This window comes from Eleutherodactylus coqui, chromosome 1 (assembly GCF_035609145.1).
Source record: "Eleutherodactylus coqui strain aEleCoq1 chromosome 1, aEleCoq1.hap1, whole genome shotgun sequence".
NCBI classification, from domain to species: Eukaryota; Metazoa; Chordata; class Amphibia; order Anura; family Eleutherodactylidae; genus Eleutherodactylus; species Eleutherodactylus coqui.
The window spans coordinates 242,550,559-242,573,589 of NC_089837.1; the positions used below are offsets into that span (position 1 = coordinate 242,550,559).

The 23,031-nt window shown below is 44.8% G+C and overlaps 1 protein-coding gene across 1 annotated transcript; it reads left to right on the forward strand.

Moving 5' to 3' along the window:
* The first annotated feature begins 472 nt into the window (after positions 1-472).
* Positions 473-13,471, forward strand: RWDD1 (RWD domain containing 1). The gene is made up of 7 exons (XM_066607356.1): positions 473-971; positions 3,009-3,074; positions 4,345-4,475; positions 5,301-5,444; positions 9,568-9,700; positions 11,248-11,310; positions 13,188-13,471. The coding sequence occupies exons 1-7, from the start codon at positions 707-709 to the stop codon at positions 13,295-13,297; spliced, it is 912 nt and encodes a 303-aa protein (XP_066463453.1). The 5' UTR covers positions 473-706; the 3' UTR covers positions 13,298-13,471.
* The last annotated feature ends 9,560 nt before the right edge of the window (positions 13,472-23,031 follow it).

Below are 23,031 nucleotides of genomic sequence, written 5' to 3' on the forward strand. Positions count from 1 at the left end.
ATTCCTTGTTTTTATTAATAGTGCTTCACATAGTCAGACAAGCGGAAGAACGCGTTTCAGCTTTCAAGTGTTACTTACTCCTCTGGGTAATATGCAAATAAGAGAGGTGGAATAATACCTCCACAGCGCCACCTATTGGAAGGCAGCATTCCTTCAAGCCAAAGTTAGACTCTTCATACAAGCCTTGTAGCAATTCCCAGTCATTGTACAAGGCTTGTATAAAGTCTAACTTTGGCTTGAAGGAATGCTGCCTTCCGATAGGTGGCGCTGTGGAGGTATTATTCCACCTCCCTTCTGAAGATGCTGGTTATGGTGGAGCGCAGAGACTAGATTTGCTCTGGTTTTCTCATCGCTGCAGCTCGGTAATTTGTACGGACGATCCCACAACTAATTGTGTAAGGCGACCACTAGGGGGGGGGGGGAGCTGCTGCTGCTGTACCGACCAGCAGCAGCTCCAGGACATCTCCGGCACTCAGCAGCCGCTCTCCTCCTCAGCCAGGCAGCTCCTGAGCTCAGGGCTGATCACCTTCCGGCAGCAGCAGCGCACACTCTATACGTCACACACCGCGACATTATAGACTCAACCAATCGATAACCTGTGAGATCCATCCATCCCGTCTGTAGAGATAACGGTGCTGCTAATGTACTTACCGGCTAATGGTCTATAGCGTGCATGTCCGCCACATACGTGCGCGGGTAGAAGTGGATGCGTGGCGGTAACTCGCTCCCAGAGCGGAGCCAGCAGCTGAAGGGTAAAAGGGGCGGTGGAGAAGGCCAGGCAAGAGCAGTCGATGTCAGCGTCATCGATCCTTTCCTGAGCGTGGCCGGTAATCCTCAACGGCAGCTGACGCCGGCGGAGCCCTGTAGCAGCCCGTCTCGCTTCCATGGCCCATTAACCATGACGGACTACGCCGAGGAGCAGCGCAACGAGCTGGAGGCTCTGGAGTCTATATATGCCGACTCGTTCACAGGTGAGACACGGCGATCCCGGCGAGGGCTGCTGTATTGGATGGGTGACATCTGTCGTCCTGCGAGCGGCTGAGGACTACTTCTAGCTGCAATGCCGGTCTGATTCCTCTGGGGTAAGCTCTTATAAAGAATGCCCTGTGTGCCAACTTTCAAAGTTCTGCTCTATCCCCAGGATAGGCATTGGCATCTGGTGGGGCTGAGCCACCCTAGGACGAGGATCTGTGCCCCCGCCAAATGAATGGATTGGCAGGCGGGCGTGTGCGCTGCCGCTCGTCTCATTTCCATGGGATTGTTGGAAGTAGCCCAACGCTGGGGCTATTAATGGCAGTCCCATTGAATTAGTGGAGTGGCGGTACATGTGATTGACAGCCGCTCCATTTGCGCAAGGATATTTAGGATGCCATCCTCAGGATGATGGGGGACCTGCAGCGATCAGATACTACCCTGTTTCCCTGAAAATAAGACATACCCCGAAAATAAGACATAGCATGATTTTCCAGAATTTTTGAGGATTTAAAATGATTTTTCAGGTTTTTGAGGATGCTTGAAATATAAACCCTACTCCAAAATTAAGCCCTGCTAACAGTTAATTTAAAAAGTCAATTTAAATAGTGTCCAGGCAGCTATACATGTAAAAAAGTTAAACCTTTTTAAACAAAAATTAATGTAAGACACTGTCTTATTTTCAGGGAAACATGGTAGGTGGCACAACCCCTTTACCTCTGATGTCGCACCCAACTTTACTGATGTTTCATCTCCTATGTTGGAAAAAGTGGCGCACAGGGCGACTAGCGGCTCGGGAGCTTCAGTGAAAATAGGAGATTCCACAATCTTTAATGGTGTCCATGAAGTTTTTACTTCTGATACTGAGTATTTGTTCTAGTTTGCCCACCAGCCTGTTGGGGCTCGTTCACACCAGCGTTTGGCCTGCGCTCAGGCTTTTTGTCTCTGCTCCTTTGTTGGAGCAGAGAGATGGAATTAAACAGTTCAGTTTTCCCCTCCATTGATTTCAATGGGCTTAAAAAAAAAAATTTTAAAAAAATGCAAAGCTGCCAGATTGCTTCCACTCCATGGAAAAGAAGCAAACTGAAAGCTTTCTGGTTGATTTCAATAGGCATAAAAAAAAAACGGAATGCGATGAGGGGAAAAACTGAACCATTTAACCTCAAGCAATGGAAGAGAGAGGCCGATAGCTTGAACGCAGGCTGAATGCTAGTGTGAATGAGCCCTCAAACTACTAAATCGGTGACCTTTGAAGTTGTCCGATAAAAGGAAACAACCAGGTTGGTGACCCTGCTAGCAGAGGAACCTCAGAAATACTGCGTTTCCCCCAAAATAAGACCCTTTCTAATAATTTTTGCCCCAAAAGAGGTACTAGGTCTTATTTTGGGGAATGACATTTTATTCATCTAGCAGGCTCGGTCTAAATCCATCCTGCTGCTCTCCATAGCTCTGACGTGGTTCCCGCAGTCCTCGGCCGTCCACACAGGATTATGCCCTGCTTACGTGGCTCAGCCAATATATAAATCCCGCTTTCTCAAAGCGATGGCTGTGATTGGTTCTTCAAGCTTGCTAGCTAATCGCAGCTATTGCTTCATGGAGGCAGGATTAATAACTCCTGTAACCAGGAAGTGATCTTGTGTGGCTGGCTGAGGACTACGGGAGCCGCAATGGGGATCTGGAAAGCAGCGGGAAGCACCTGGACAGAGCCTGCTAGTTAATGTATTCATTTTTTTAATGTAATCTAGCCAGGGCTTATTTTCAGGGTAAGGCTTATATTTAAAGCTTCCATGAAAATCCAGAAAATCGAGCTAGGGCTTATTTTCAGGGCAGGTATTATTTTGGGGAAACAGGGTATGAACATCTGCCTAAATGCCACATTTGTCGATATACCTACACCAGAAATCAGTTGTAGATGCACTTCTAAATCTGTCCTCGTATATTCAGATTGTGGGATCTGCTGTCGTTATGCGGACTTATAGTTGTCATGCTATAAGAGGAGAATCTTTTTTTAAACCTGTTGTTTTCTCTCCTTTCAGTCTTCTCTACAACCCCAGAGAGTTTCTCCATCACTGTGTCTTCAGAAGCTGGAGAAGAAGAAGAAAGTGCGTTTTCGGAGAGTTCCATTCTGCTTGCGTGTTTCAGTCTTGTACACGGTCTCTTGTGAAGTTGTCCATATGTGGTTATGTGGGATGGAAATAGATATTCTAGACTCGAGTCTTCCCACGTTTAATGCCTCCAGAAAGAGTTTCTTGTAACTATACATCTCAGCTGACATCTGTCATCTTCGCAGTGAATTTATGTGCTGCTTGCACATAGTCTCAGCCACCGCCAATAATCCTAGTGTAGGCTGCCATGAAGAACAAGATGGTGGCTGGGTTACAGCGCAGGATCTCTTGTAATACTGTGATAGTTGTGGTGGGGGAATTAGTAGGGAGACGTCTTGTCTACCTGATGCGGTTATTCACAACATGGAAGGGGTTAAATGCACTCTTTACTCAGAGAAGCCCCAGCAGCTCCAAGTTAAGGCCCATTTACACCAGCCGATGATCGCTAATTGGCGATTGTTTTAGCGATAATCATTGCGTCTAAATGTGCGCCCATCGCGCGCTTTTCGGGAACTGCTAGCTGATCGTTAAATTCAGTCCAACCTAAAAATCGTAGGTCAGCCTTATCAGCAGTTCTCCACGGGGAGTGCTGATAGCATTGTTTTCCCCTGGAGAACAAAGGATCTGAATGCAGATAATAGCCTGGGGCTATTAACTGCATTCAGTGAAGGCTTTAGTTGCATACATAATTGCTATTAAGTAGCTGAGTAGTTACTTAAGGCCCATTTACACCAGTCAATGATCGCTGAAAAAAATCACTAATCGGCGATCGTTTTAGCGATAATCGGTGCGTGTAAATGTGCGCCCATCGTCCGCTTTTCGGGCACTGCTGGCTGATCGATAAATTCAGTCCAACCTAAAAATCGTTGCTCACTTATCAGCAGTTCTCCACGGGGAGTGTTGATAGCATTGTTTCCTTGTGGAGAACAAAGGATCTGAATGCAGATAAGAGCCCTCGGGCTCTTAACTGCATTCAGTGAAGGCTTCATTTGCACACCTAATTGGTATTTAAGTATCTGAGTAGCTACTTAATAGTTTATGTAAAATGATCGCTCAAAGCTGTCACTCAAACTGTCCTTTGAGCGATCGTTGGCCCATGTAAACCAGCCTTTATTCTGGTTTCACACCTGTTGGATCCTCCCAGTCGTAGCTTCTGAGTGAAAAGCAAACAGACCCCATTATAGTCGATGGGTTCTGTCCTGAGGCGGATTCCCCTTTCCTGCTCTCCACCCTTAGTCTTGCTGTTACAATCTGCCTTGTCTTACAGATGTACAGGTAACTCTGAAGTTTACCTATGTGGAGTCCTATCCAGATGAGGCTCCTCTCTCTGAAATAGTTTCCCAAGAGAACCTTGAAGATAATGACGCTTCTGCTGTGTTGGCCTTATTGCAGGAGCAGGTAAGTCCTACATTTTACCAGATTTAGTTTTTGGACTTTTGGTAACTATTCTTCAATTCCTAATAAAGACACGTGTTAATGCACATGTGCTTCTATACCTGTACTAGTGAGTCGGACATAGTATACATTGTATACCCACAAGCCATGGGACTGCTCCTGAGGTCATGGTAACAATAGTTCTGAAAGCTGTAGAGCTGTGTGCAGATTGCAAGCCACTGTATTCTGCCACAGAGCAATTTCATCATAAAGAAAGTGATTCCAATAAAAGTGTAGAATGGAGAAAAAATACTTAAAGCTGATGTGGCAGGCAGCAAAGATATAATGTGCCCCCATCCACACCTAAAGGGTGTTCTTCAGTCCTTGCCAGTGGCCAATCAGCTGCCCCCCATCATACAAGTCTTCACTCTGGTTTAAAGGGATTGTATGAGTTAAGAAAAAAGTCTGCTTTCTTCTAGAAACAGCGCCATTCATGTACGTGGGCTGTTTCTGGTACTACAGCTCTGTGCTATTCACACCTTTATGGACATGTTAGGCTAGGTAAACAAAAATAATTTATGCTGAAGCATTGAATTTCCAATACCCCACCAAACCACATTCAATTGGAAACTGATAATTGTTTTTAGGGTATGTTCAGACCATTAAAATCCACATCGGAGAAATCCGCCTCAGATTGAATTTTTGTTTTTTTTAGTGCATGAACATCTTGTACTCCCCCTAGCTAAGGATTTGGTTTGGTGGTCCACATCTCATATAATGAGTGATCAACAGTGTTGTTTCTTGTACATTGGATAAAATTTGAAGAACTAATCCTGGAATCTTCCGTAGGCTCAGGAGAACCTCGGGATGGTGATGATTTTCACTTTAGTGTCTGCGGTCCAAGATAAACTAAATGAAATTGTAGACCAAATAAAAACTAGAAGAGAAGAGGAAAAAGTAAAGCAGGAAAAGGAGGCAGAAGAAGCAGAAAAGGTAAGGAAGCGTTCTTGGTTGTCAGTATAGTGCTGCTGTCACTAGAAGATGTGCATGAAGCACTAATTCCTAAGGCAAAATTGACATGGGCGAGCGTGATATGGGGCCATGAATCCCACCCCCAAATCACGCTCCCCACCATGTGCATTTTCCAGGGATGAGAGGCAGTTGACTGCCATGGCAGAGGATTGTGGAATTTCTCACATTGTTGTCAATGGGAGACCTTACATCATGTGTACCTAGCATGTGGTGCGATGCTGCTGCCGGCCCCATTGAAAACAATGGGTGGTGCGATGCGAGAGCACGCACAAGATGGAACATTCGGTGTTTTTTTTCCTGCGTAGCATCGCATTGTGCTGCCATGCAGGAAAAAATCGCTAATGTGAATGAACTCATTCAAAAGAATGGGGTTCAGTCTTGCAACGCCCAGATCTCATGCAATTTTCTCACTTGTGTGAAGGCAGTCTAAGGATGCCATCTCACTGGTGAGAAAATTACGTTGCGATGCTATGCAGGATAAAAATCACAGTATGTCCTAACTTTTTGCAATATCGCCCATTGTTTTTAAGGGAGCCGGCGACTGAAGCGCCAGCTCCATTGAAAACAATGGGAGAATTCCACTACTGTGATAGCCCCAGTGGGGGATTTCTTCATCCTCACAGAGATGCGAGGCTGTTTCCATGTGAAAACACCTTGCATCCACAGGTTTCTCATGGATAGCAAGGGGGTGTATTGGGGCGTGATTAACGGTCCAACATTGCCCTCACCAGTGTGACGGAGCCCTAAGGCTGCACTATTTTTTTATTTTTTTTTTGTTCTTCGCGACGCAAACACCTTCTCAATCGTATATCCAGAGCCACAACTTTATCCTTTTCCTGCTGCTCCTACCCAAATGTAACATTTTTTTTTTTTCTTGGAGGATTGCTTATTTTTAATGGCATGATTTTAGGGCACATATAATGTATTGAGTAACTTATTTTTTGTGGGAAGGATGGCAAATCAGCCATTTTTTTTCTGTTCATTGACTGCATTGTATAAGGACTTTTTTTCCATTGGTACCATTTTGCATTACATAAAGCTTATTGGCCAAAATGAACACCATTCGAGATGAAATTCCAGTTCACCTTTGCGAAAAACTTCTTCCATCAATAGACCGTATACATAAACCTAGAAGCGCATATAAAGTATAGCTGATTTAAAACACACCCTGATTAGTGTACCCCATAAGAGGGGAGCTAAAGATTGGGCAGTTTCAGTATTTGTTGGCAAGGAGTTATTTGTACGTTTTACACTATAGCTCCAGCTGTATCTCCCTTGAGGCATCCTTGAATTCATGAGGAGGATGATAGGGGTATAATGGAGTGTATAAGGCTGCCCTTCTCGGGGGGATGACCCTGTTTGTCAAGAAGAGCGAGGATAGAGCATGTATGGTGGTATCTTTGGTAATGTATTGATGTAGCAAGTGTAAACTTGAATTTTTGTAATGCTTTTTATGATAACTTAACTCGACTTAAAGCATTGTAGTTATCATGATGCAGCAGTCATGTTAACAATTGCCACATCTGTAGCTAGGTGGTATCCATCAGCTGAATTGCTCTAGGAGACACTAGGTAATCCTTTAAATTATTATAAATAATGCATAAAGTAAGTAATTTAAAATGGTCTTTAAGTTTATGTATACTGATTAAATCATTACCTTTTCAGCAAACCTTTTCTTACGGGGTAGCCACTGTAACAAGTAGCAAATCACTTTATTTAGGCCACATTCTCATCTGCAGGTCTATGTTGGCTGCTCTTCTTGCTCAAGAAAACTATTCAGTAGAATCCGTAGAATTAGGAATAATAGTTATAATCTAAAGGCATCTGCTATTTCCTATACACAAAATACTCAGTGAAAACCAATGTGGAGGTCCCTTTTGCGTTCCCCCTCCCTCCTCCCCACTGACCTACTTTTGTAGACTTTGCTAGAATTTTTCAGAAGTCTCAGCAGGATTTTCTTTTATTCTTAACACGTCTGATTAAAATGTTTTCCAGTAAACAGCATTCCAATGACGTTTGTTGTACAAGGTGGCCACGGGAATGTAGCCCGGCACAACACTGTTATAAAAGCTGTTAAAATGAAAATCTGTCTTCCTTGCTCATAGCAACCAATCACAGTGCAGCTTTCAGCAGTATAAGAAATGAAAGTTGTGCTGTGATTGGTTGCTTTGGGCAGCAAAGCTTTTATTTTAGCCAGCTTTCATAAGAGTGTGATGGTGGGGTACTTTTCTGTGGCAACCCTGTAGATGCTATGGTGATGATGAGTGAGTGTGAGACATAGGGAGTAGTTTATATAATGCATCCACAGGGTTGTTTTCATAACAAACTGCAGCTCAACAGGCTTAGGCTGGGTTCACACAGGGCGGATTTGCCGCGCGGAATTCAGCCACGGCAAATCCGCCCGCGGCCGCTAATCTCGGGATTAGCCAGCCATATGGACGAGATTTCTGAGAAATCTCATCCACACGCCCGGCCAATCCGCTGCGGTAAGTCCGGCTGAAGCTGCGGCCGCGGTTTCAAGAGATGCAGCATGTCTATTTATTGTTTACTTTCGTCGCGGCCACGCTCTCCTCTATGGGAGCGCCGGCCGCAACGGAAAAGCGAGCGGCCGGGCCGCTTCAGGGAATACGGCCGTGTCGGAGTCTGACACGAACGTGGGCATGAGGCCTAAGGTGTGTGTGTGTGTGTGTGTGTGTGTGTGTGTGTGTGTGTGTGTGTAAATATTACATATATAATATGCTCAAGGAACCCCACAATCAGCATGGGTCATCAATATCTTAGTCCAAAAGAACCCTGTTAATGCTTCTGTATTACAGCGTGCGGTGCGTGTTGGTATAAAACTGACAGGCAGACCATTAGGCCTTACCGCTGGCACCCAAATGTCTATTTATACATTTTTAGGAGGAATAAGGATCTATTTACATGGACAATTAATTCTGTATGAATTCTGTCCAATTGCAAGATAGACAGAACTCGCACTTGATTAAAAAAACATTAATTTCATTTAAGTTAATACACTTGCATTGCGCTATATATATATATATATATTATATATATATATATTAGTTCATTATCGAAGCGTATTCCCCCCCCCCCCCAACTCCACTGCAAGATTTGTCAATTATTTTCTACTGAAGCGTGAAAAAAACCCGCATTGCACTCGTATGCCATGTTTTTCAAGCATTTTACTATTGGAACCACATGCAATTTGTATAAGACCGTGTTTTCCCCAAAATTCATCCTACCCAGTAATAAGGCTTACCCTTGGTTTTGGGGGAGGCTTGAAAAAAAAAGGCCTTCCCTGAAAATAAGACCTAGCTAACCTGCATAAAAATAAAAAATCAATACTCTCCTGGTCTGTGGCATCCCGATGGTCTCCACTGTGATTGGCTCGTTAAGTGTCATCAGCCAATCACAGTTGGCGCTCGATGAGCCAATCACAGCCATTCAGTGATGTCATTCACCGAGTGGCGCTGATTAGTTCATCGAGCGTCGACTGCGATTGGCTGCTGGCGCCTGATTAGCCAATCACAGCGCTTGCTTTGCTGGAGGCGGGGTAGTCAAAGCACTGTCACCAAAAGAAGCTGAGATGGCGGACTGGGAGGAGATAGTAGTTTGCGGCAGCGCCGCCGGAGACCATTGCGAGGCATCGGGATGCCGCAGACCAGGTGAGTAGAAGGGCTCCCCCTTCCTGAAAATAAGACACTGTTCCTCTTTTGGGGCAAAAATCAATATAAGACAGTGTCTTATTTTCAGGGAAACACGGTATGCATATGCGGCGAAAAAACAGATGTAAATATCTTGCAAATTACACGTTTTAATTCAAACGCATTGTACACGCCAGAAACTTTCACTGGTCTGCATCTCCCTGGTGTGTGTATATGCAGGGACGGCACAATAGAGAGGTCTAGGAAAAGATGGTTCAAAATAATTTCCTGGGGAATACAATTATTTGCTAAATCCTACACAAGGAGAAGGTGGTCAGCTGCCTGTTGTAAGATGTGTTGTGACGTGAACATTCTGTCTTTTAACGTTCAGCTTATCCACATGGACATTAGTTATCTGCAACTAATCCTTCTTTTAGATACGTTTTCATGGAACTCCTGTAACTATTGAAAACTTCCTTAATTGGAAAGCCAAATTTGATTCAGAGATGGTAGAAATGAGGAGAAAAAGACAAAAGGAAGAAGAGCAAGCAGGAAAAATTAAATTATCAGGTAAGTCTGCTGTCACCTGCATTGTATCTGTTCCCGATAACATGGCCGCACTACTTACACCCATTCAAAGACTGCGCTGTAGAAGCGAGTGGTGTCGCACAGTAGTGCATTTTTTGGGGGATATAAGGCGCAGACATGATCAAGAGCAGGTTATGGGCAGATGAGTGCTAAAAAACTGAAGTTTTATGTAACCATTAGCAGATCAGTAGCCAATATTTGTAGAGCTGTCATAGTACAGTCATACCTCTAGTTTCTTTGTCTTCTACTTTCGCGGTTTCCAGTTTTGCCTCTACTTTCACTGTTTGCTTCTACTTTCGCTGCCGGCCCACATGACCTCGCTGCTGACGTGGCCCACAGATGCTCCAATCGCAGCCATTCATGGATTGCTGTAATCACGGCCATTGATGGGTGAATGGCTGTGAATGGCGCATCCAGCGCTGGCTGTGATTGGCTGAGCAGGCTGTCACTCAGCCAATCGGAGCTGGAGGCAATCCCTGTCACTAGCAAGATGCTCTGCCGGCTTGACAAGTACCCGGCAGCCTGCACTGAGGTCTGGGGAGCAGCCCCCGAGACACCGACAGCACCTGCAAGTTGAGTATTGATTTTTATTTTTTTTTTGTTTCTTCCTCTCGGGTAGTGTGGTTAGGGTGTTTAGCGCTGCCAAAAAACGCAGTATATAGTTGTGACGCATTTTCGGCAGCGCTGAAACTGCTGCCCATTCATTTCAGTGGGCGGCGCAGGGCTGAAAACGGCCAAAGATAGAACATGCATCACTGTCAAAACGCAGCGTTAGAAACTCTGCGCTTTGACACGTGTGTGAGCAGCCCCACTGAAATAAAGGGGAGAGTTGTACAGTGTTTAGCTGAAAAAGTAGCGCTAAACGCTGTACAAAAATGTGGTTGGGTGTGTTTTGTTTTTTTTTGCAATGTCTGGAACAAATTAATTGGATTTACATTGATTCCTATGGAAATAATTGCCTTGAGTTTCATTGGTTTCAAGTTTGGCCGATTGCTTTCAGATGGATTACCAAGGAAACTAGAGGTTTGACTGTATAGTAGAGTGTCCATCTACCAGGATGTTGACATCTCTTGACTTTGTTCCAATCCAATAGTAATGCTGTAACAGTATTTTGGCATGTTTTGTAAGTTATTGCCCACACCATGTACGTATCCTAAATTATTTTGAGGATACACCATCAAAAGTCAATCGGTGGGGGCCCTCCACCCAGGATCCCGGCCAAACAGCTGTTTGCTGGGCTATTGCGCTCTTGCACTGACCTGATTTCTGCAAGAAAAGTACAGCTCCGTTCCTAGTGCAGTGGCCAGGCTTGGTATAACGCGTAATGTTCTTATTAATGTGAATAAGAATGTTGCCTGGAGACTGCACTTGGAATAGAGCTGTCTGCTTCCTGCACGTGTGCACTGCCTTGGTGAACAGCTAATTGATGGGAGTACACGACTTATGTACTATTGATGGCCTATCCTGAGGATAGCCCATCAGTAGTTTACAACTGGACAACATCTTTAAACTTGTTTGTTCTTGTGCAGGAAAGCAGTTATTTGAAAGGGATCATAATCTGGACACCTCCGACATCAAATTTCTGGAAGAAGGTCAGTTATAAAAGTTACATATTAGTCATGCCTTCTGTTTATATGTTCATAGGATATAAATCACTGACAGCATTCTCCTTTACAAATAACCTGAGCCATCCCTGCATTTAATACATTTGTATATATGATTATCTTTATTTGTATAGCGCCAACTTATTTTGCAGCGCTTTTGAGGCACATGGGGAACTCAAACAATACGAAAATTACTGAAATGACAAAAGTTACATATGGTATTCAATTATTTGGAAACAAAAGGGGTGGGGGTGATACAGAAGGTACAGGGACAGGAGGTGGAGCAAGCAGAAACACAGGAGTGGGACGATAACGTGATATACAGTTTTTAGGACACAAACTGGGTGGGTGTAGTACAGGAAGCATGGGGCAGGAAGGGTACGTGATAGGCAAAAGTGGAAAGGCATAGGGAGGGGCAGGGGGCATACTGTGGGGGTAGACACTAGGTCAGGAGGTATGGTATGCCTCTCAAGAGGTGTGTTTTTAAGGTGCGTCTGAAGTTTCGTGCATCAGGAATTTTTGGGGTAGAGCGTTCCATAGGACAGGTGCTGCTCTGGTGAAGTCCTGTAGGCGAGCATGTGAGGTTCGTATTAGAGGGGTGTTTAATCTGAGTGTGTTAGCGGAGCACGCGGGTGGTGTATAAACAGGAGGAAGGTGATGTACGGTGGCACGGCGCCATGGAGGGCTTTGTGGGTGTGGGTGATTAGATTGAATTGAGTTCTGTAGTGTATGGGCAGTTAGTGCAGCGACTGGCATAGTGCAGAGGCATCTCAGAAGCGGCTGAACAGGAAGAAGGGTCTAACTGCCACATTTAGTATGGATTGGAGAGGGGAGAGTCTGGTGTGGGGAAGGCCCATAAGCAGCGAGTTACAGTAATCGAGCTGGGAATGGATGAGTTAGCGTGTCTGTGGTGAGGAACGGACGAATTTTTGCATTATTCCTGAGGTGCAGGTGGCATGTTCGGGCCAGAAATTCGATTGGGGGGGTAAAGGAGAGGTCAGAGTCCAGGCCCCCACCCCCAAGACAGCAGGCCTGCTGTCTGGGGGTTATGATGGTGCCAGATACTGATATGGAGTTGGGGGGAGGTCGGCTGGTTGAGGGTGGAAAGACAAGGTCAGGTTTTGAGAGGTTAAGTTTTAGAAAAAGGGAGGACATAGTGTTAAAGACAGCAGACAGGTAGACAGTGATTATTTTTATTTATTTATTTTTTTGAGTAACGGTGCGGAGATAATGGAATTGTTCATGTTTTTATGTCAGTTTTCTCCACCAAGTTCTTGGGGTGAAGTAAAAGAATGTCTTAATGATTGACTGAAACAGAAGCTAGTTTTCACTATTCCACTCATAAAGAATACATTACCAGCTGCTTCCAGACCCTATAACTCTACCAAATCTATGCATGTAGTAAGGTCTACCTGCAGGATATGACATGGTGACATATAAAGCTGTATGTTATGACATATGGTAAAACGTATTCAATTAAGGTGGTGATCTACTATAACTGCTAACTTATTGTGCTCTATACTCAGGTAGAGCCACTAGGTGGCGCACACTTTTATCCTAGTGGTGATCACTTATTTATAGGGTGGTTTCACATCTGTGCTCAGGGAGCAGAAAAGAGGAATTTCAGTGGCTGAACGGTTTCCGAACTATAATGGCGCCCGTTCGGTTTCCGCTCAACTGCCTGGCTTTTGGATGGAAGACAAATCACTGCATACCATGCTATTTCTTCCTGTGTTTTTGAGCCTAGTCCGTGACGGAACCTCTGGCTGGAGGTTCCAACACAGATGTGAAACCGACCTTAGTAAAACGTTTGTGTGTTATGCAATATGTTGTAGATACATGACTGTTTGCTCTTTTCCTTGCAGCTGGTAACAGCGTTGAAGTGGATGAATCTCTATTCCAAGAATTAGATGATTTAGAATTGGATGATGAAGATGATTTAGATTACAACCCTATTGATCTAGAAAGTGACTGATCACCATGGACTCATCTCTCTTCAAGAGTCAGGAAAGTCACAGTATCTGTGACTAATAAGTATACATCCACTGCTATTAAGTTGTTTCTTTTTTTTTAAGTCCTATTTTAATTATCAGGAGATTCTTCTTCTGAGCACTTCAACGATCACAACAAATAAAGCTACTTAAAATCACTTGATTACAAAGTTTTTGGGGGTTTTATTTTGTGTATCATGAAAGTAAATAAAAAAATGTTATATGTCAGCGATGGAGTTGCAAACCAGTTGGGCTGTGTCATTAATTTTAAGGCCATTTTGAATGCCACCATCTTGGATTCAACTCTTAATTTCTCCAATGGGAAGGAAGGTGTGTGATATATCAGACTTGCAGAGAATTTCACCAGAAAAGGAGGAAGATGTAGCTGATAGACACTTTGGGAATCTGGATACCAGAGAAGTAACATCTTGGCCAGAGGTAAATTTGAGTGTCGTCTGAATAAAGGTGGTTTTAGAAGCCATGGGATTCTATAAGCGGTCCTAGTCCAAAGGTGTAGATGGAGCAGAGTAAGATGTGGTTGATGTAGGAGACTCTAGATGTTAAGATGGTCACTGAGCAATCGTGATGGCCAGGTTTCTTAATACCATGGAAGGAAAGAGTTTGTAACAGCATGGTGTGTCGAAGGCAGAGGACAGGTGTAGATGGAGGAACACAGTAACTTTTTGTGACTTGCCGTCAACAGATCTTTAGTGACTTTTGTTAGGGCAGTTTATGTAGAATGGTGGAAGCCAGATTGTGGTTACTTAAACAGCGTGTTGGATGAGAGGTGGAGGACAGGTCACGGTGAACGTGCTGGTCCAGGAATTTGGAGGTAAACTGGAGTAGCAATTTGGGACGACAGTTGGGCAAAGTGGAGAGATTGAAAGATGGATGAATGTCTAAAAGGCTAAAGGGACTTTTGGTCAATGAAAGGTTGAAAAGGTAGTTTAGGGCTTGGATAAACACTGTAGTATGGTTGGAGATGTGATGAGATGGGATTGGGGCAGGTACACTGGTGGTGAGGTGCTATTTGAAGAGTAGGGTTGTTAACCTGCTTCTGTCCTATTACTGGAGAAAAGCTATGAGGGACGAGCCTAGGGTTCTTTTCATATACAGGGTTAAAAGTCTCCATGCAGTATATACAATATGCAAATATTACAGACTACACCTCATGGTACACTGGTACAGATTAAGGGGGACGTCAGCAGTAACACGTGGGAAAATGTAGCTAAACTTTGTTATACCTTTATGGTAACTGGTATAGATCTGAGACCTAAAATGTGGAGGCGGTTGGGAACAAACTACGGAATAGGGAGACCTTTTGGGTTTTGTCCTTGGGATGGCACCAGCCTGGTGGTCTCAACCTCGGATAGACCCCATGTACATTTGATATTCAAGAATATTATTTTGTTTTTTCTCTTCCATTCTATTTCATAATTTTGCGATTGCTACTAAATGGTTAATTCTCATTAATTAGATTAGTCTTGTAGTCCATTAATTTTCTACATGTGAAGAATGGTAGGTTTTTGTTTTAAGTTGCTTTGTCCTAACTTGTGGAGCTGATTGAGCTTAAAGGGGTTGTCTCGTGAAATCAAGTGGGGTTCAGCACTTCTGTATGGCCATATTAATGCACTTTGTAATATACATCGTGCATTAATTATGAGCCATACAGAAGTTATTCACTTACCTGCTCCGTTGCTAGCGTCCCCGTCGCCATGGATCCGTCTAAATTCGCTGTCTTCTGGCGTTTTTAGATGCGCTTGCGCAGTCTGGTCTTCTCCCTGGTGAATGGGGCCGCTCGTGCCGGAGAGCTGGTCCTCGCAGCTCCACCCCGTCACGTGTGCCGATTCCAGCCAATCAGGAGGCTGGAATCGGCAATGGACCGCACAGAGCCCACGGTGCACCATGGGAGAAGACCCGCGGTGCATCGTGGGTGAAGATCCCGGCGGCCATCTTGGTAAAGGAAGAAAGAAGTCGCTGCAGCGCGGGGATTCGGGTAAGTAATAAACTTTTTTTTTTTTAACCCATCCCTTGGGTTTGTCTCGCGCCGAACGGGGGGCCTATTGAATAAAAAAAAAACCCCAGTTTCGGCGTGAGACAACCCCTTTAATGAACTGACAAGCTTTTTAGGCTCGAAAGACATCATGCTTCATGTTTAGTTTTTCTTTTGTTTGTTTTCTTTTACTCCCTGTCTTTCTAGATGTTGCTTTTAACTACTATGAAATAAAGAATATTTTTATCTTTGTTATGTGCTTTAGACAACTGATGCATACTATTCAGTTTCCATCAGGTAGTCAGAGAAGCGATCTAGCCATCTTTATTTCTCAAGGTCCAGGGGGTCAGTTTAAAATTCTGGCCACTAGGGGTCTCCCTTCCTCCTAACCTGCTGTCAAAGGATAGGAGACATGCTGCTGTAGAGGAGGTGGACCATTCTCATTGAAATGTATGCAGAGCAGAGTCAGGGGGGTGGAGAGAATCCCAAACACTGCCTACACAGCTAAGGCCTCATGTCCACGGGGACATATCCGCAGCGGATCACCCGTACGCGTGATCCGCGCCCCATAGGAATGCATTGGACACCCGCAGGTAATTAAATACCTGCGGATGTCATTTTCCCCTGAGGCGCGGATTGCATGTGCAGGAAAACGCCTGCAGCATGCTCCATTTTAGTGCGGGTTTCCCGCAGGCTTCTATTGAAGCCTATGGAAGCCATCCGGATCCACGGCACACCCGCAGCTGAATTTCTGCTCTGCCGTGAAAGTGCAGGAGTTAAAACAAACAAAAAAAGTGTGTGCTGCGTATGTGCGCGGCACACTGCCGGTGTGCCAAACACATCCACCAGGCCGAAGAAAGAAGATCCGGCTGCGACGGAGGGCAGATCCGCAGCGTCCGGATAGGTAAGTAAAATGTTATTTTCAGGCCTCACGTCTGTGGGAAAGGAGGGACTTGCTGCGGGATTCTGCATGGAGAATTCACACGGGCCTGAATTTCCCCGTGGACATGAGGGCTAATAGTAAATCAATACTTACTGTGTTTTCTACACTGTTCAGTTTTACTGTACACTGTCCTATCTTATGATCTGAGCTACCATATTTGGAACTTTGTGTTATCCGTGGATTTAGAACGGCTAGCTCATGGGCCCATTACAGGTCCATAAGGCTGTGCACTTTGTATTTTCATGCAGATGAAGGGTCAATGTGAAAAGAAACTCATGGCATGTCCTATTCCAATCTGTTTCAATCAGATGTGAGTTGTACTTGAGCCTCTTAGGCCGGAGGCCTTAAAGGAGTTACCCAGTCTTTAAAAATTGATGGTCTATCCTCAGAATAGGCCATCAAAACCCGATCAGTGGAGGTCTTCTGCTTAGGAACCCTGTTGATCAAATGATTGAAGGGGCCGCAGTGCATTTTGCAAGGACTGTGGCCTCTTCAATGTTGACATCTGAATACAATGCTCAGAGCGCAGTATTTTCTATAGTGGCCTCTCTGAGCACTGCTGCCTTGTCCAATTCACTGAAATGAGACCGTGCCTCATGCAAAGACACTCAGATTGCTACATTTTCTCACATTGCAGAGTCACACTAAAAGCGAACGTTACAAAACTTGTTCACTTGATTTTATGCTGCACTTTGGGGTCATGTTTCTAATTTGCATACAGGGAGGCTTACATTGTGAATGGCAGGTGTCTCTAATAAACAAGCCATTCACTGTAATTAGAATGTTTTTTCCAAACCATATTTCAGCATTGCCCACGAGTCATGGTCCCTCTGACGATGCAAGGACCCATAGTATTTAGGATAAGAGAGCAGGCGCCATAAAGGGACCATGCAAATATTTACAAACCTTCATATCTTAAACAATATAAAGTTGAAAGAAAGTGGTGTGTCAGGCCTCGTGCCCACAGCCGTCGCAGCCAGATAGTGCTGAAAAAAAGTGTGTTAGAAACGCTGCGTCCGAACACTAGTCTGAGAAGTCTCATTGAGATTGCATAAAAAGCTGGCTATGTGTGAGAGCAGCCGTAGACTGGTGACATTTAGTGGAAAGTTTAAATGACCACTCTTTATCTCATCTGACACTTCATTTTCCTCTGTGATTTCACTGGATAAAAAACTATTTATTAGATTTGCTTTAGGCCTCTTTCAAATGGGCGACAGCGATATTGGCATAAAAATCGCAGCGATATCTCAACTTTGTAGTAGTCTTGCCAGGATTTTTTTTTTTGGGGGGGGGGGGGGCTTAAAATATAAGCCCTATTCTTAAAATAAGCCCTAGCTGCATGAAAAAAAACAAAACAATACATCACCCAAAGAGGCGTTGTCCGCTTCGCTACACGTCTTCTCTGCAGCTCCGGCACTTGTTTGTCGTCTTCAGTGAGTGCTTCCTGGTCAGGGGTTTCAAAAACCCCACCTCCAGGAAGGGCTGCCTCTGACTGTTTCATCAAGCTCTGGCTATGATTGGCTGAGCTTAGGCCCTTGAGAACCAATCACAGCCATTCAAGACACATCTAGTAAGTGGCAAACACATCTTAACTACTTAATGCCACATAACGTACAATTACATTTCGGGTATTCGGGCTGTGTATGATGCTGGATTGGGAACAGAGTAAAACTATACAAACTTTCGTATTATCGTAATCGTACTTACCCACAGCATAAAGTTACTATGTCATTTTTGTTGCAGTGTGTGCCATAAAAACAAGTCACCACCAAGGTGATGGAATTTCGTTTGTTTCCATTTCTCTCCACTTTGAAATTTTGAAAAGCTTTTCAGTACATTATATGGTACATTAAATAGTACCCTTGAAAAATACAACTCCTCTAACAAAAATGGATAAATAGTGGGGAGGGGGGGGGGAGGGGAACTAGGGGGGAAAAGTGCTGCGTCATTACGGGGTTAATATATTAGGTACATCCTCTGCGAGTTGGGCTGCATATTAAGACCGGAATATGAAGCACTGGTCTTAATAAATCTACCCTATTGTGTTTGAACATAGAAGAAAACCATGTGTCCCAGTCCAGCATGGACATGGTCCTGTAACTGGATGGGGAAGAGTTGGGAGGATCCCCAAACCTCATTCCATCCCATGAATTACACCTGCTGCTCTGACTGACCAGGTGAGAAGAGCTGACTCTATAGGAGCACTAGTGAGTGATGCCTGTAAGGCTGGAGCAGACTAGAGAGGTAAGAACAGGGCAGAGACTACTGATGGGTCTGTGCTGCTAGTATGACCCTGCTAGAATGGAGGAGTACTAGTGAGTGATCGCTGTAAGACTGGAGCAGACAAGAGGGGTAAGACCAGTGCAGGCTGCTGTTGGGTCTGTGCTGCTAGTATGACCCTGCTGTCACGGAGGAGTACTAGTAAGTGATGGCTGTAAGACCGGAGCAGACAAGAGGGGTAAGGCCAGTGCAGCCTGCTGTTGGGTCTGTGCTGCTAGTATGACCCTGCTAGCACAGAGGAGTACTAGTGAATGATGGCTGTAAGACCGGAGCAGACAAGAGGGGTAAGAACAGGGCAGAGACTGATGGGTCTGTGCTGCTAGTATGACCCTGCTAGCACGGAGGAGTACTAGTGAGTGATCGCTGTAAGACTGGAGCAGACAAGAGGGATAAGACCAGTGCATAGACTGCTGCTGGTTCTGTGCTGCTAGTATGACCCTACTAGCACGGAGGAGTACTAGTAAGTGATGGCTGTAAGACTGGAGCAGACAAGAGGGGTAAGAACAGTGCAGGCTGCTGTTGGGTCTGTGCAGCTATGACCCTGCTGTCACGGAGGAGTACTAGTGAGTGATCGCTGAAAGACTGGAGCAGGCGAGAGGGGTAAGACCAGTGAATAAACTGCTGATGGGTCTGTGCTGTTAGTATGACCCTGCTAGCATAGAGAAGTACTAGTGAGTGATCGGCGTAAGACTGGAGCAGACAAGAGGGGTAAGACCAGTGCAGGCTGCTGTTGGGTCTGTGCTGCTAGTATGACCCTGCTGTCACGGAGGAGGTTTTTTGGGTTGCTTATACAGTGGGATAATATACTGTAACATACAGAGAGGAGCCTCTATTGGACTGTAGAACCCCTTAGGAGATGGGAACACTGGAAAGGCTGTGGATTCCTCATAGTACATTGTGACAACTCTGCAGCGTTTCACAGTTCTTGAAAGACACATCTGCCACCCACACACTGGAAAAATTCACTTTAGTTTGTTCTATTTTATGGCAGTAAGGCCCCCTGCACACGGGTGGAAATTTTGCAGCGGGATTTCCTGCAGAATTTCCGACCGCGCCCGCATGCATAGGATTGCATTGAAAAACGCAATCCTATGCACACAGCCGTGATTTGTCCGCGTGAAAACGTGCGAAAAAACAAATCGTGGCATGTTCTATTTCTGTGCGGGTCTCTCAGAGGCCCCCACAAAAATGTCACTCCCGGGCCGCCGTCTCCGCACTGCGCATGCGCCGGCTTGGCGGCAGCTGGCACATCAGAGAGCCGCGGGCGCAGGTGAGACCAGCACTAGTCCCTGCAGGGGCGCAGGTCAGATCCAGCTGGGAGAATTCTCGCTGGGGATCTGACCCGGCCGTCTGCAGGTGGCCTAACTGAAATGATTTATAGTGTAAATCTGTTTCTGCTCATAGGTGTAAATCTGACACAAAGATGTGGCATATCCATTAATGGGCCTCTTAATAAACTGAAAGCTTCTTGTGCAAAGGTTTGTAACACATTCCAGTATTAGTAAAATCTCCCCCACAACTTAATATTCCTAGTGACCGCTGTGTGATGTGGAGGCTTTATGGCTTTGCTGGGAATGAGTTGGTAGTAAAAACAGCAGTTGCACCCTCTTTCTTGTTTTAATGTTCTTATATTGTGCAGTATAAGGCTGGGTTCACACAGGGCGGATTTGCCGCAAAAAGTCCGTGCAGAGTTTCGCTGCAGCGAATCCGCCGCTCATTTCGGGATTAGTCAGCCATGTGGACAAGATTTGTCAAAAATCTTGTCCACACGGAACGGCCAATCCTTCGCGGCAAAGCTGGCATTAGCTGGCGCTGTCGCGCGGATTCTCCAGCCGCAGCATGTCTTTTTTTCTTCTCTATGGGAGCACCGGCTGCAACGGAAAAGCATGCGGCCAAGCCGCTCTGAAACCCGCGGCTAATTGCCGCAGGTTTTAAAGCTGCGCTTTCCTGGCTGAAATCTCACCTTTTTTTCGCTGCGGAACAATCGCAACATTTCCGGCGGGTTTCCACCCTGTGTGAACCCAGCCTAAGTGCTAACTTTATTCTGCAGGGTTAGGCCGGCTGCACACGACCAGGTTGGATTCAGCAATGTGGGAGCCCGCAAAGGAACCTGACCTTGTGCTCAGATGGCATCCACACATACCTGTCATTCATTTTTCTTGTTTGTGTACTGTGGATGGTCTGCACAACGAGCTGTCGGACATGCGCAGTACAGGTATTTTTTTTTAACTCCCGCTGTTCCCGTGTCATCTTTAAGCGATGATGTGGAATCTGTTACCTTTCTGCAATGTCATTGAGGAAGGACCTCAGGTCAGACAGCTTCCATTGACTCCAATGGAAGCCGTCCATGCGGAATCCGCACAGAAATAGAGCAGGCTGCGATTTTTCTTTTTTCCCCTCCCGGAGTGGAAAATCACAATTGATTAACGCTCATGTAGAAGAAAAAGCATTTTTACATCGCATGCTATGGGCGGTATTTGCTGCGGAATCCGGAGGTGGACACAATGGTGCTATTTAATGTACCATATAATGTACTAAAAAGGTTTTTAAAAAATTCTAAGTGGAGTAAAATGAAAAAAAAAATGACATCTTTCAGTGCGTCTTGTCTCGTCAGTGCACAAACTGCAACAAAAATGACATGATAACTTTATTCTATCGGTCAGTGTGATTACTATACCAAACTTACAAAGTTTTTTTGGTTTTTTTGCTGTAGTACTTTTATTTTTATTCAAAGACCTTTAATTTTTTGAAATTATTTTCTGCTGCCATCTTCTGCGCGTAATAACTTTTTTATTTTTCTGACGACATAGTTGTGCGAGGGCTCATTTTGTGCAGTACGTCCATGTATTTTGGAATACATACGACTTTTTGATCGTTTTTTATTGCACTTTTTGTTGGAAACAGGGTGTCTAAAAAAAGTGCTTTTCTGATGTTCTTTATTTATTTGGACAACGTTCATTGTGTGGGGTAAATAATGCGTTACTTTGATAGATCAGACTTTTACGGACGCGGTGATACCAAATATGTATTTTTATTTTAGTATTTAGATTCTTTTATTGTAAATATGGCAAAATGATTTTTTTATTTTAACCTTTATTCCTTTTTTTTAACTATTAGTAAAACTTTATCCTTATTTTTACTTTTTTCTTTAGCCCACACAGGGGACCACAAAATGCAATGCTTTGATCGCTCCTGCCATGACACCCGCATGGCTCCCTGTGATCTCATCGCGGGGGGCCGTATGGGACCCCCGAACATTGGTCGGGGGATTTAAATAGCGCTGTCAGAATTGATAGTGGCATTTAAAGGGTTAACAGTCTTGATCGGCCACGCAGCCGATTGCACCTGTTGCCGCTGGGTGTCGGCTGCAATAAACAGCCTGCATCTGCGATTGTTTGAAGAGAGATAGCTGTGTGATCTCTCTTCATACATACCCCAACCCTACATAGACATAACTATACGTCCTATAGCAGGAAGGGGTTAGGTTATGGTGCTGTTGGAGCACATGACAGGCGGGTTGGAGAGCATGTACACGGGACTCCGAAAATAGCTGGATTTTTGTGCTGCCACCCAAATTCATCAAGTGACCTCACTGGGTTGCAGGAACCCGTGATTAAAAAAAAAATCAACCAGTTCCCGGTCACGTCCCTAACAGCGCCATAACTTCCTTTATGTTGAGGACGTGACAGGTTATTTTAAATTCCTGCTCGGCATGCGTCACAGCCTGACCAATCAGAGGCAGATCTCACTCACACCCATTCATGAATTCAGCGCAGCTCTCAGCTGAATGACAGCAGTTCAGCACCACAGTGCAGGGGACAGCAGGAGAAGATGAGGCTGTGCCCCGGCAGCTGAAGGGAGGTGAGTATCTATTTTTTTTTGTTTTTTAAATCCCTTTTAATTCATTTCCAGGGAATGGCTTATATGTAAAGCCCTTCCCTGAAAAAGAATTCAGGTGTGCCAGCGGACCATTGTCTTCAATGGAGTCACCGGCAGCAGCAGCGGCTCCATTGAAGAGAATGCCTGCATTTTTATTCTTTTTTACACTAAAATCTTTCTTTTTCAGGTAAGGGCTTATATTTTTAAGCCCTTCCCGAAAATTCATCCCGCGCTCGCCAGCAGCCCATTGCTTTCAATGGAGCCAGCTGTATTGCCGACTCCATTGAATTCAATGAGCTAGCATCGTTCTTCTCTGCCACAGCTGTTACAGCTGTGGCAGAGGAAAACGATCTTAATGCTGACATAATTTTTTTTTTTTTACACATTTCTGGATGATTTTCAGGTAAGGGCTTATATTTTTAAGCCCTTCCCGAAAATTCATCCCGCGCTCGCTGGCAGCCCATTGCTTTCAATGGATCCGGCTGTATTGCCGGCTCCATTGAATTCAATGGACTAACATCGTTCTTCTCTGCCACAGCTGTTACAGCTGTGGCAGAGGAGAACGATCGTTATGCTGACAGTGGGGGGGGGGCTCTCACTCTTGCCACTATTGTGGCTTAATA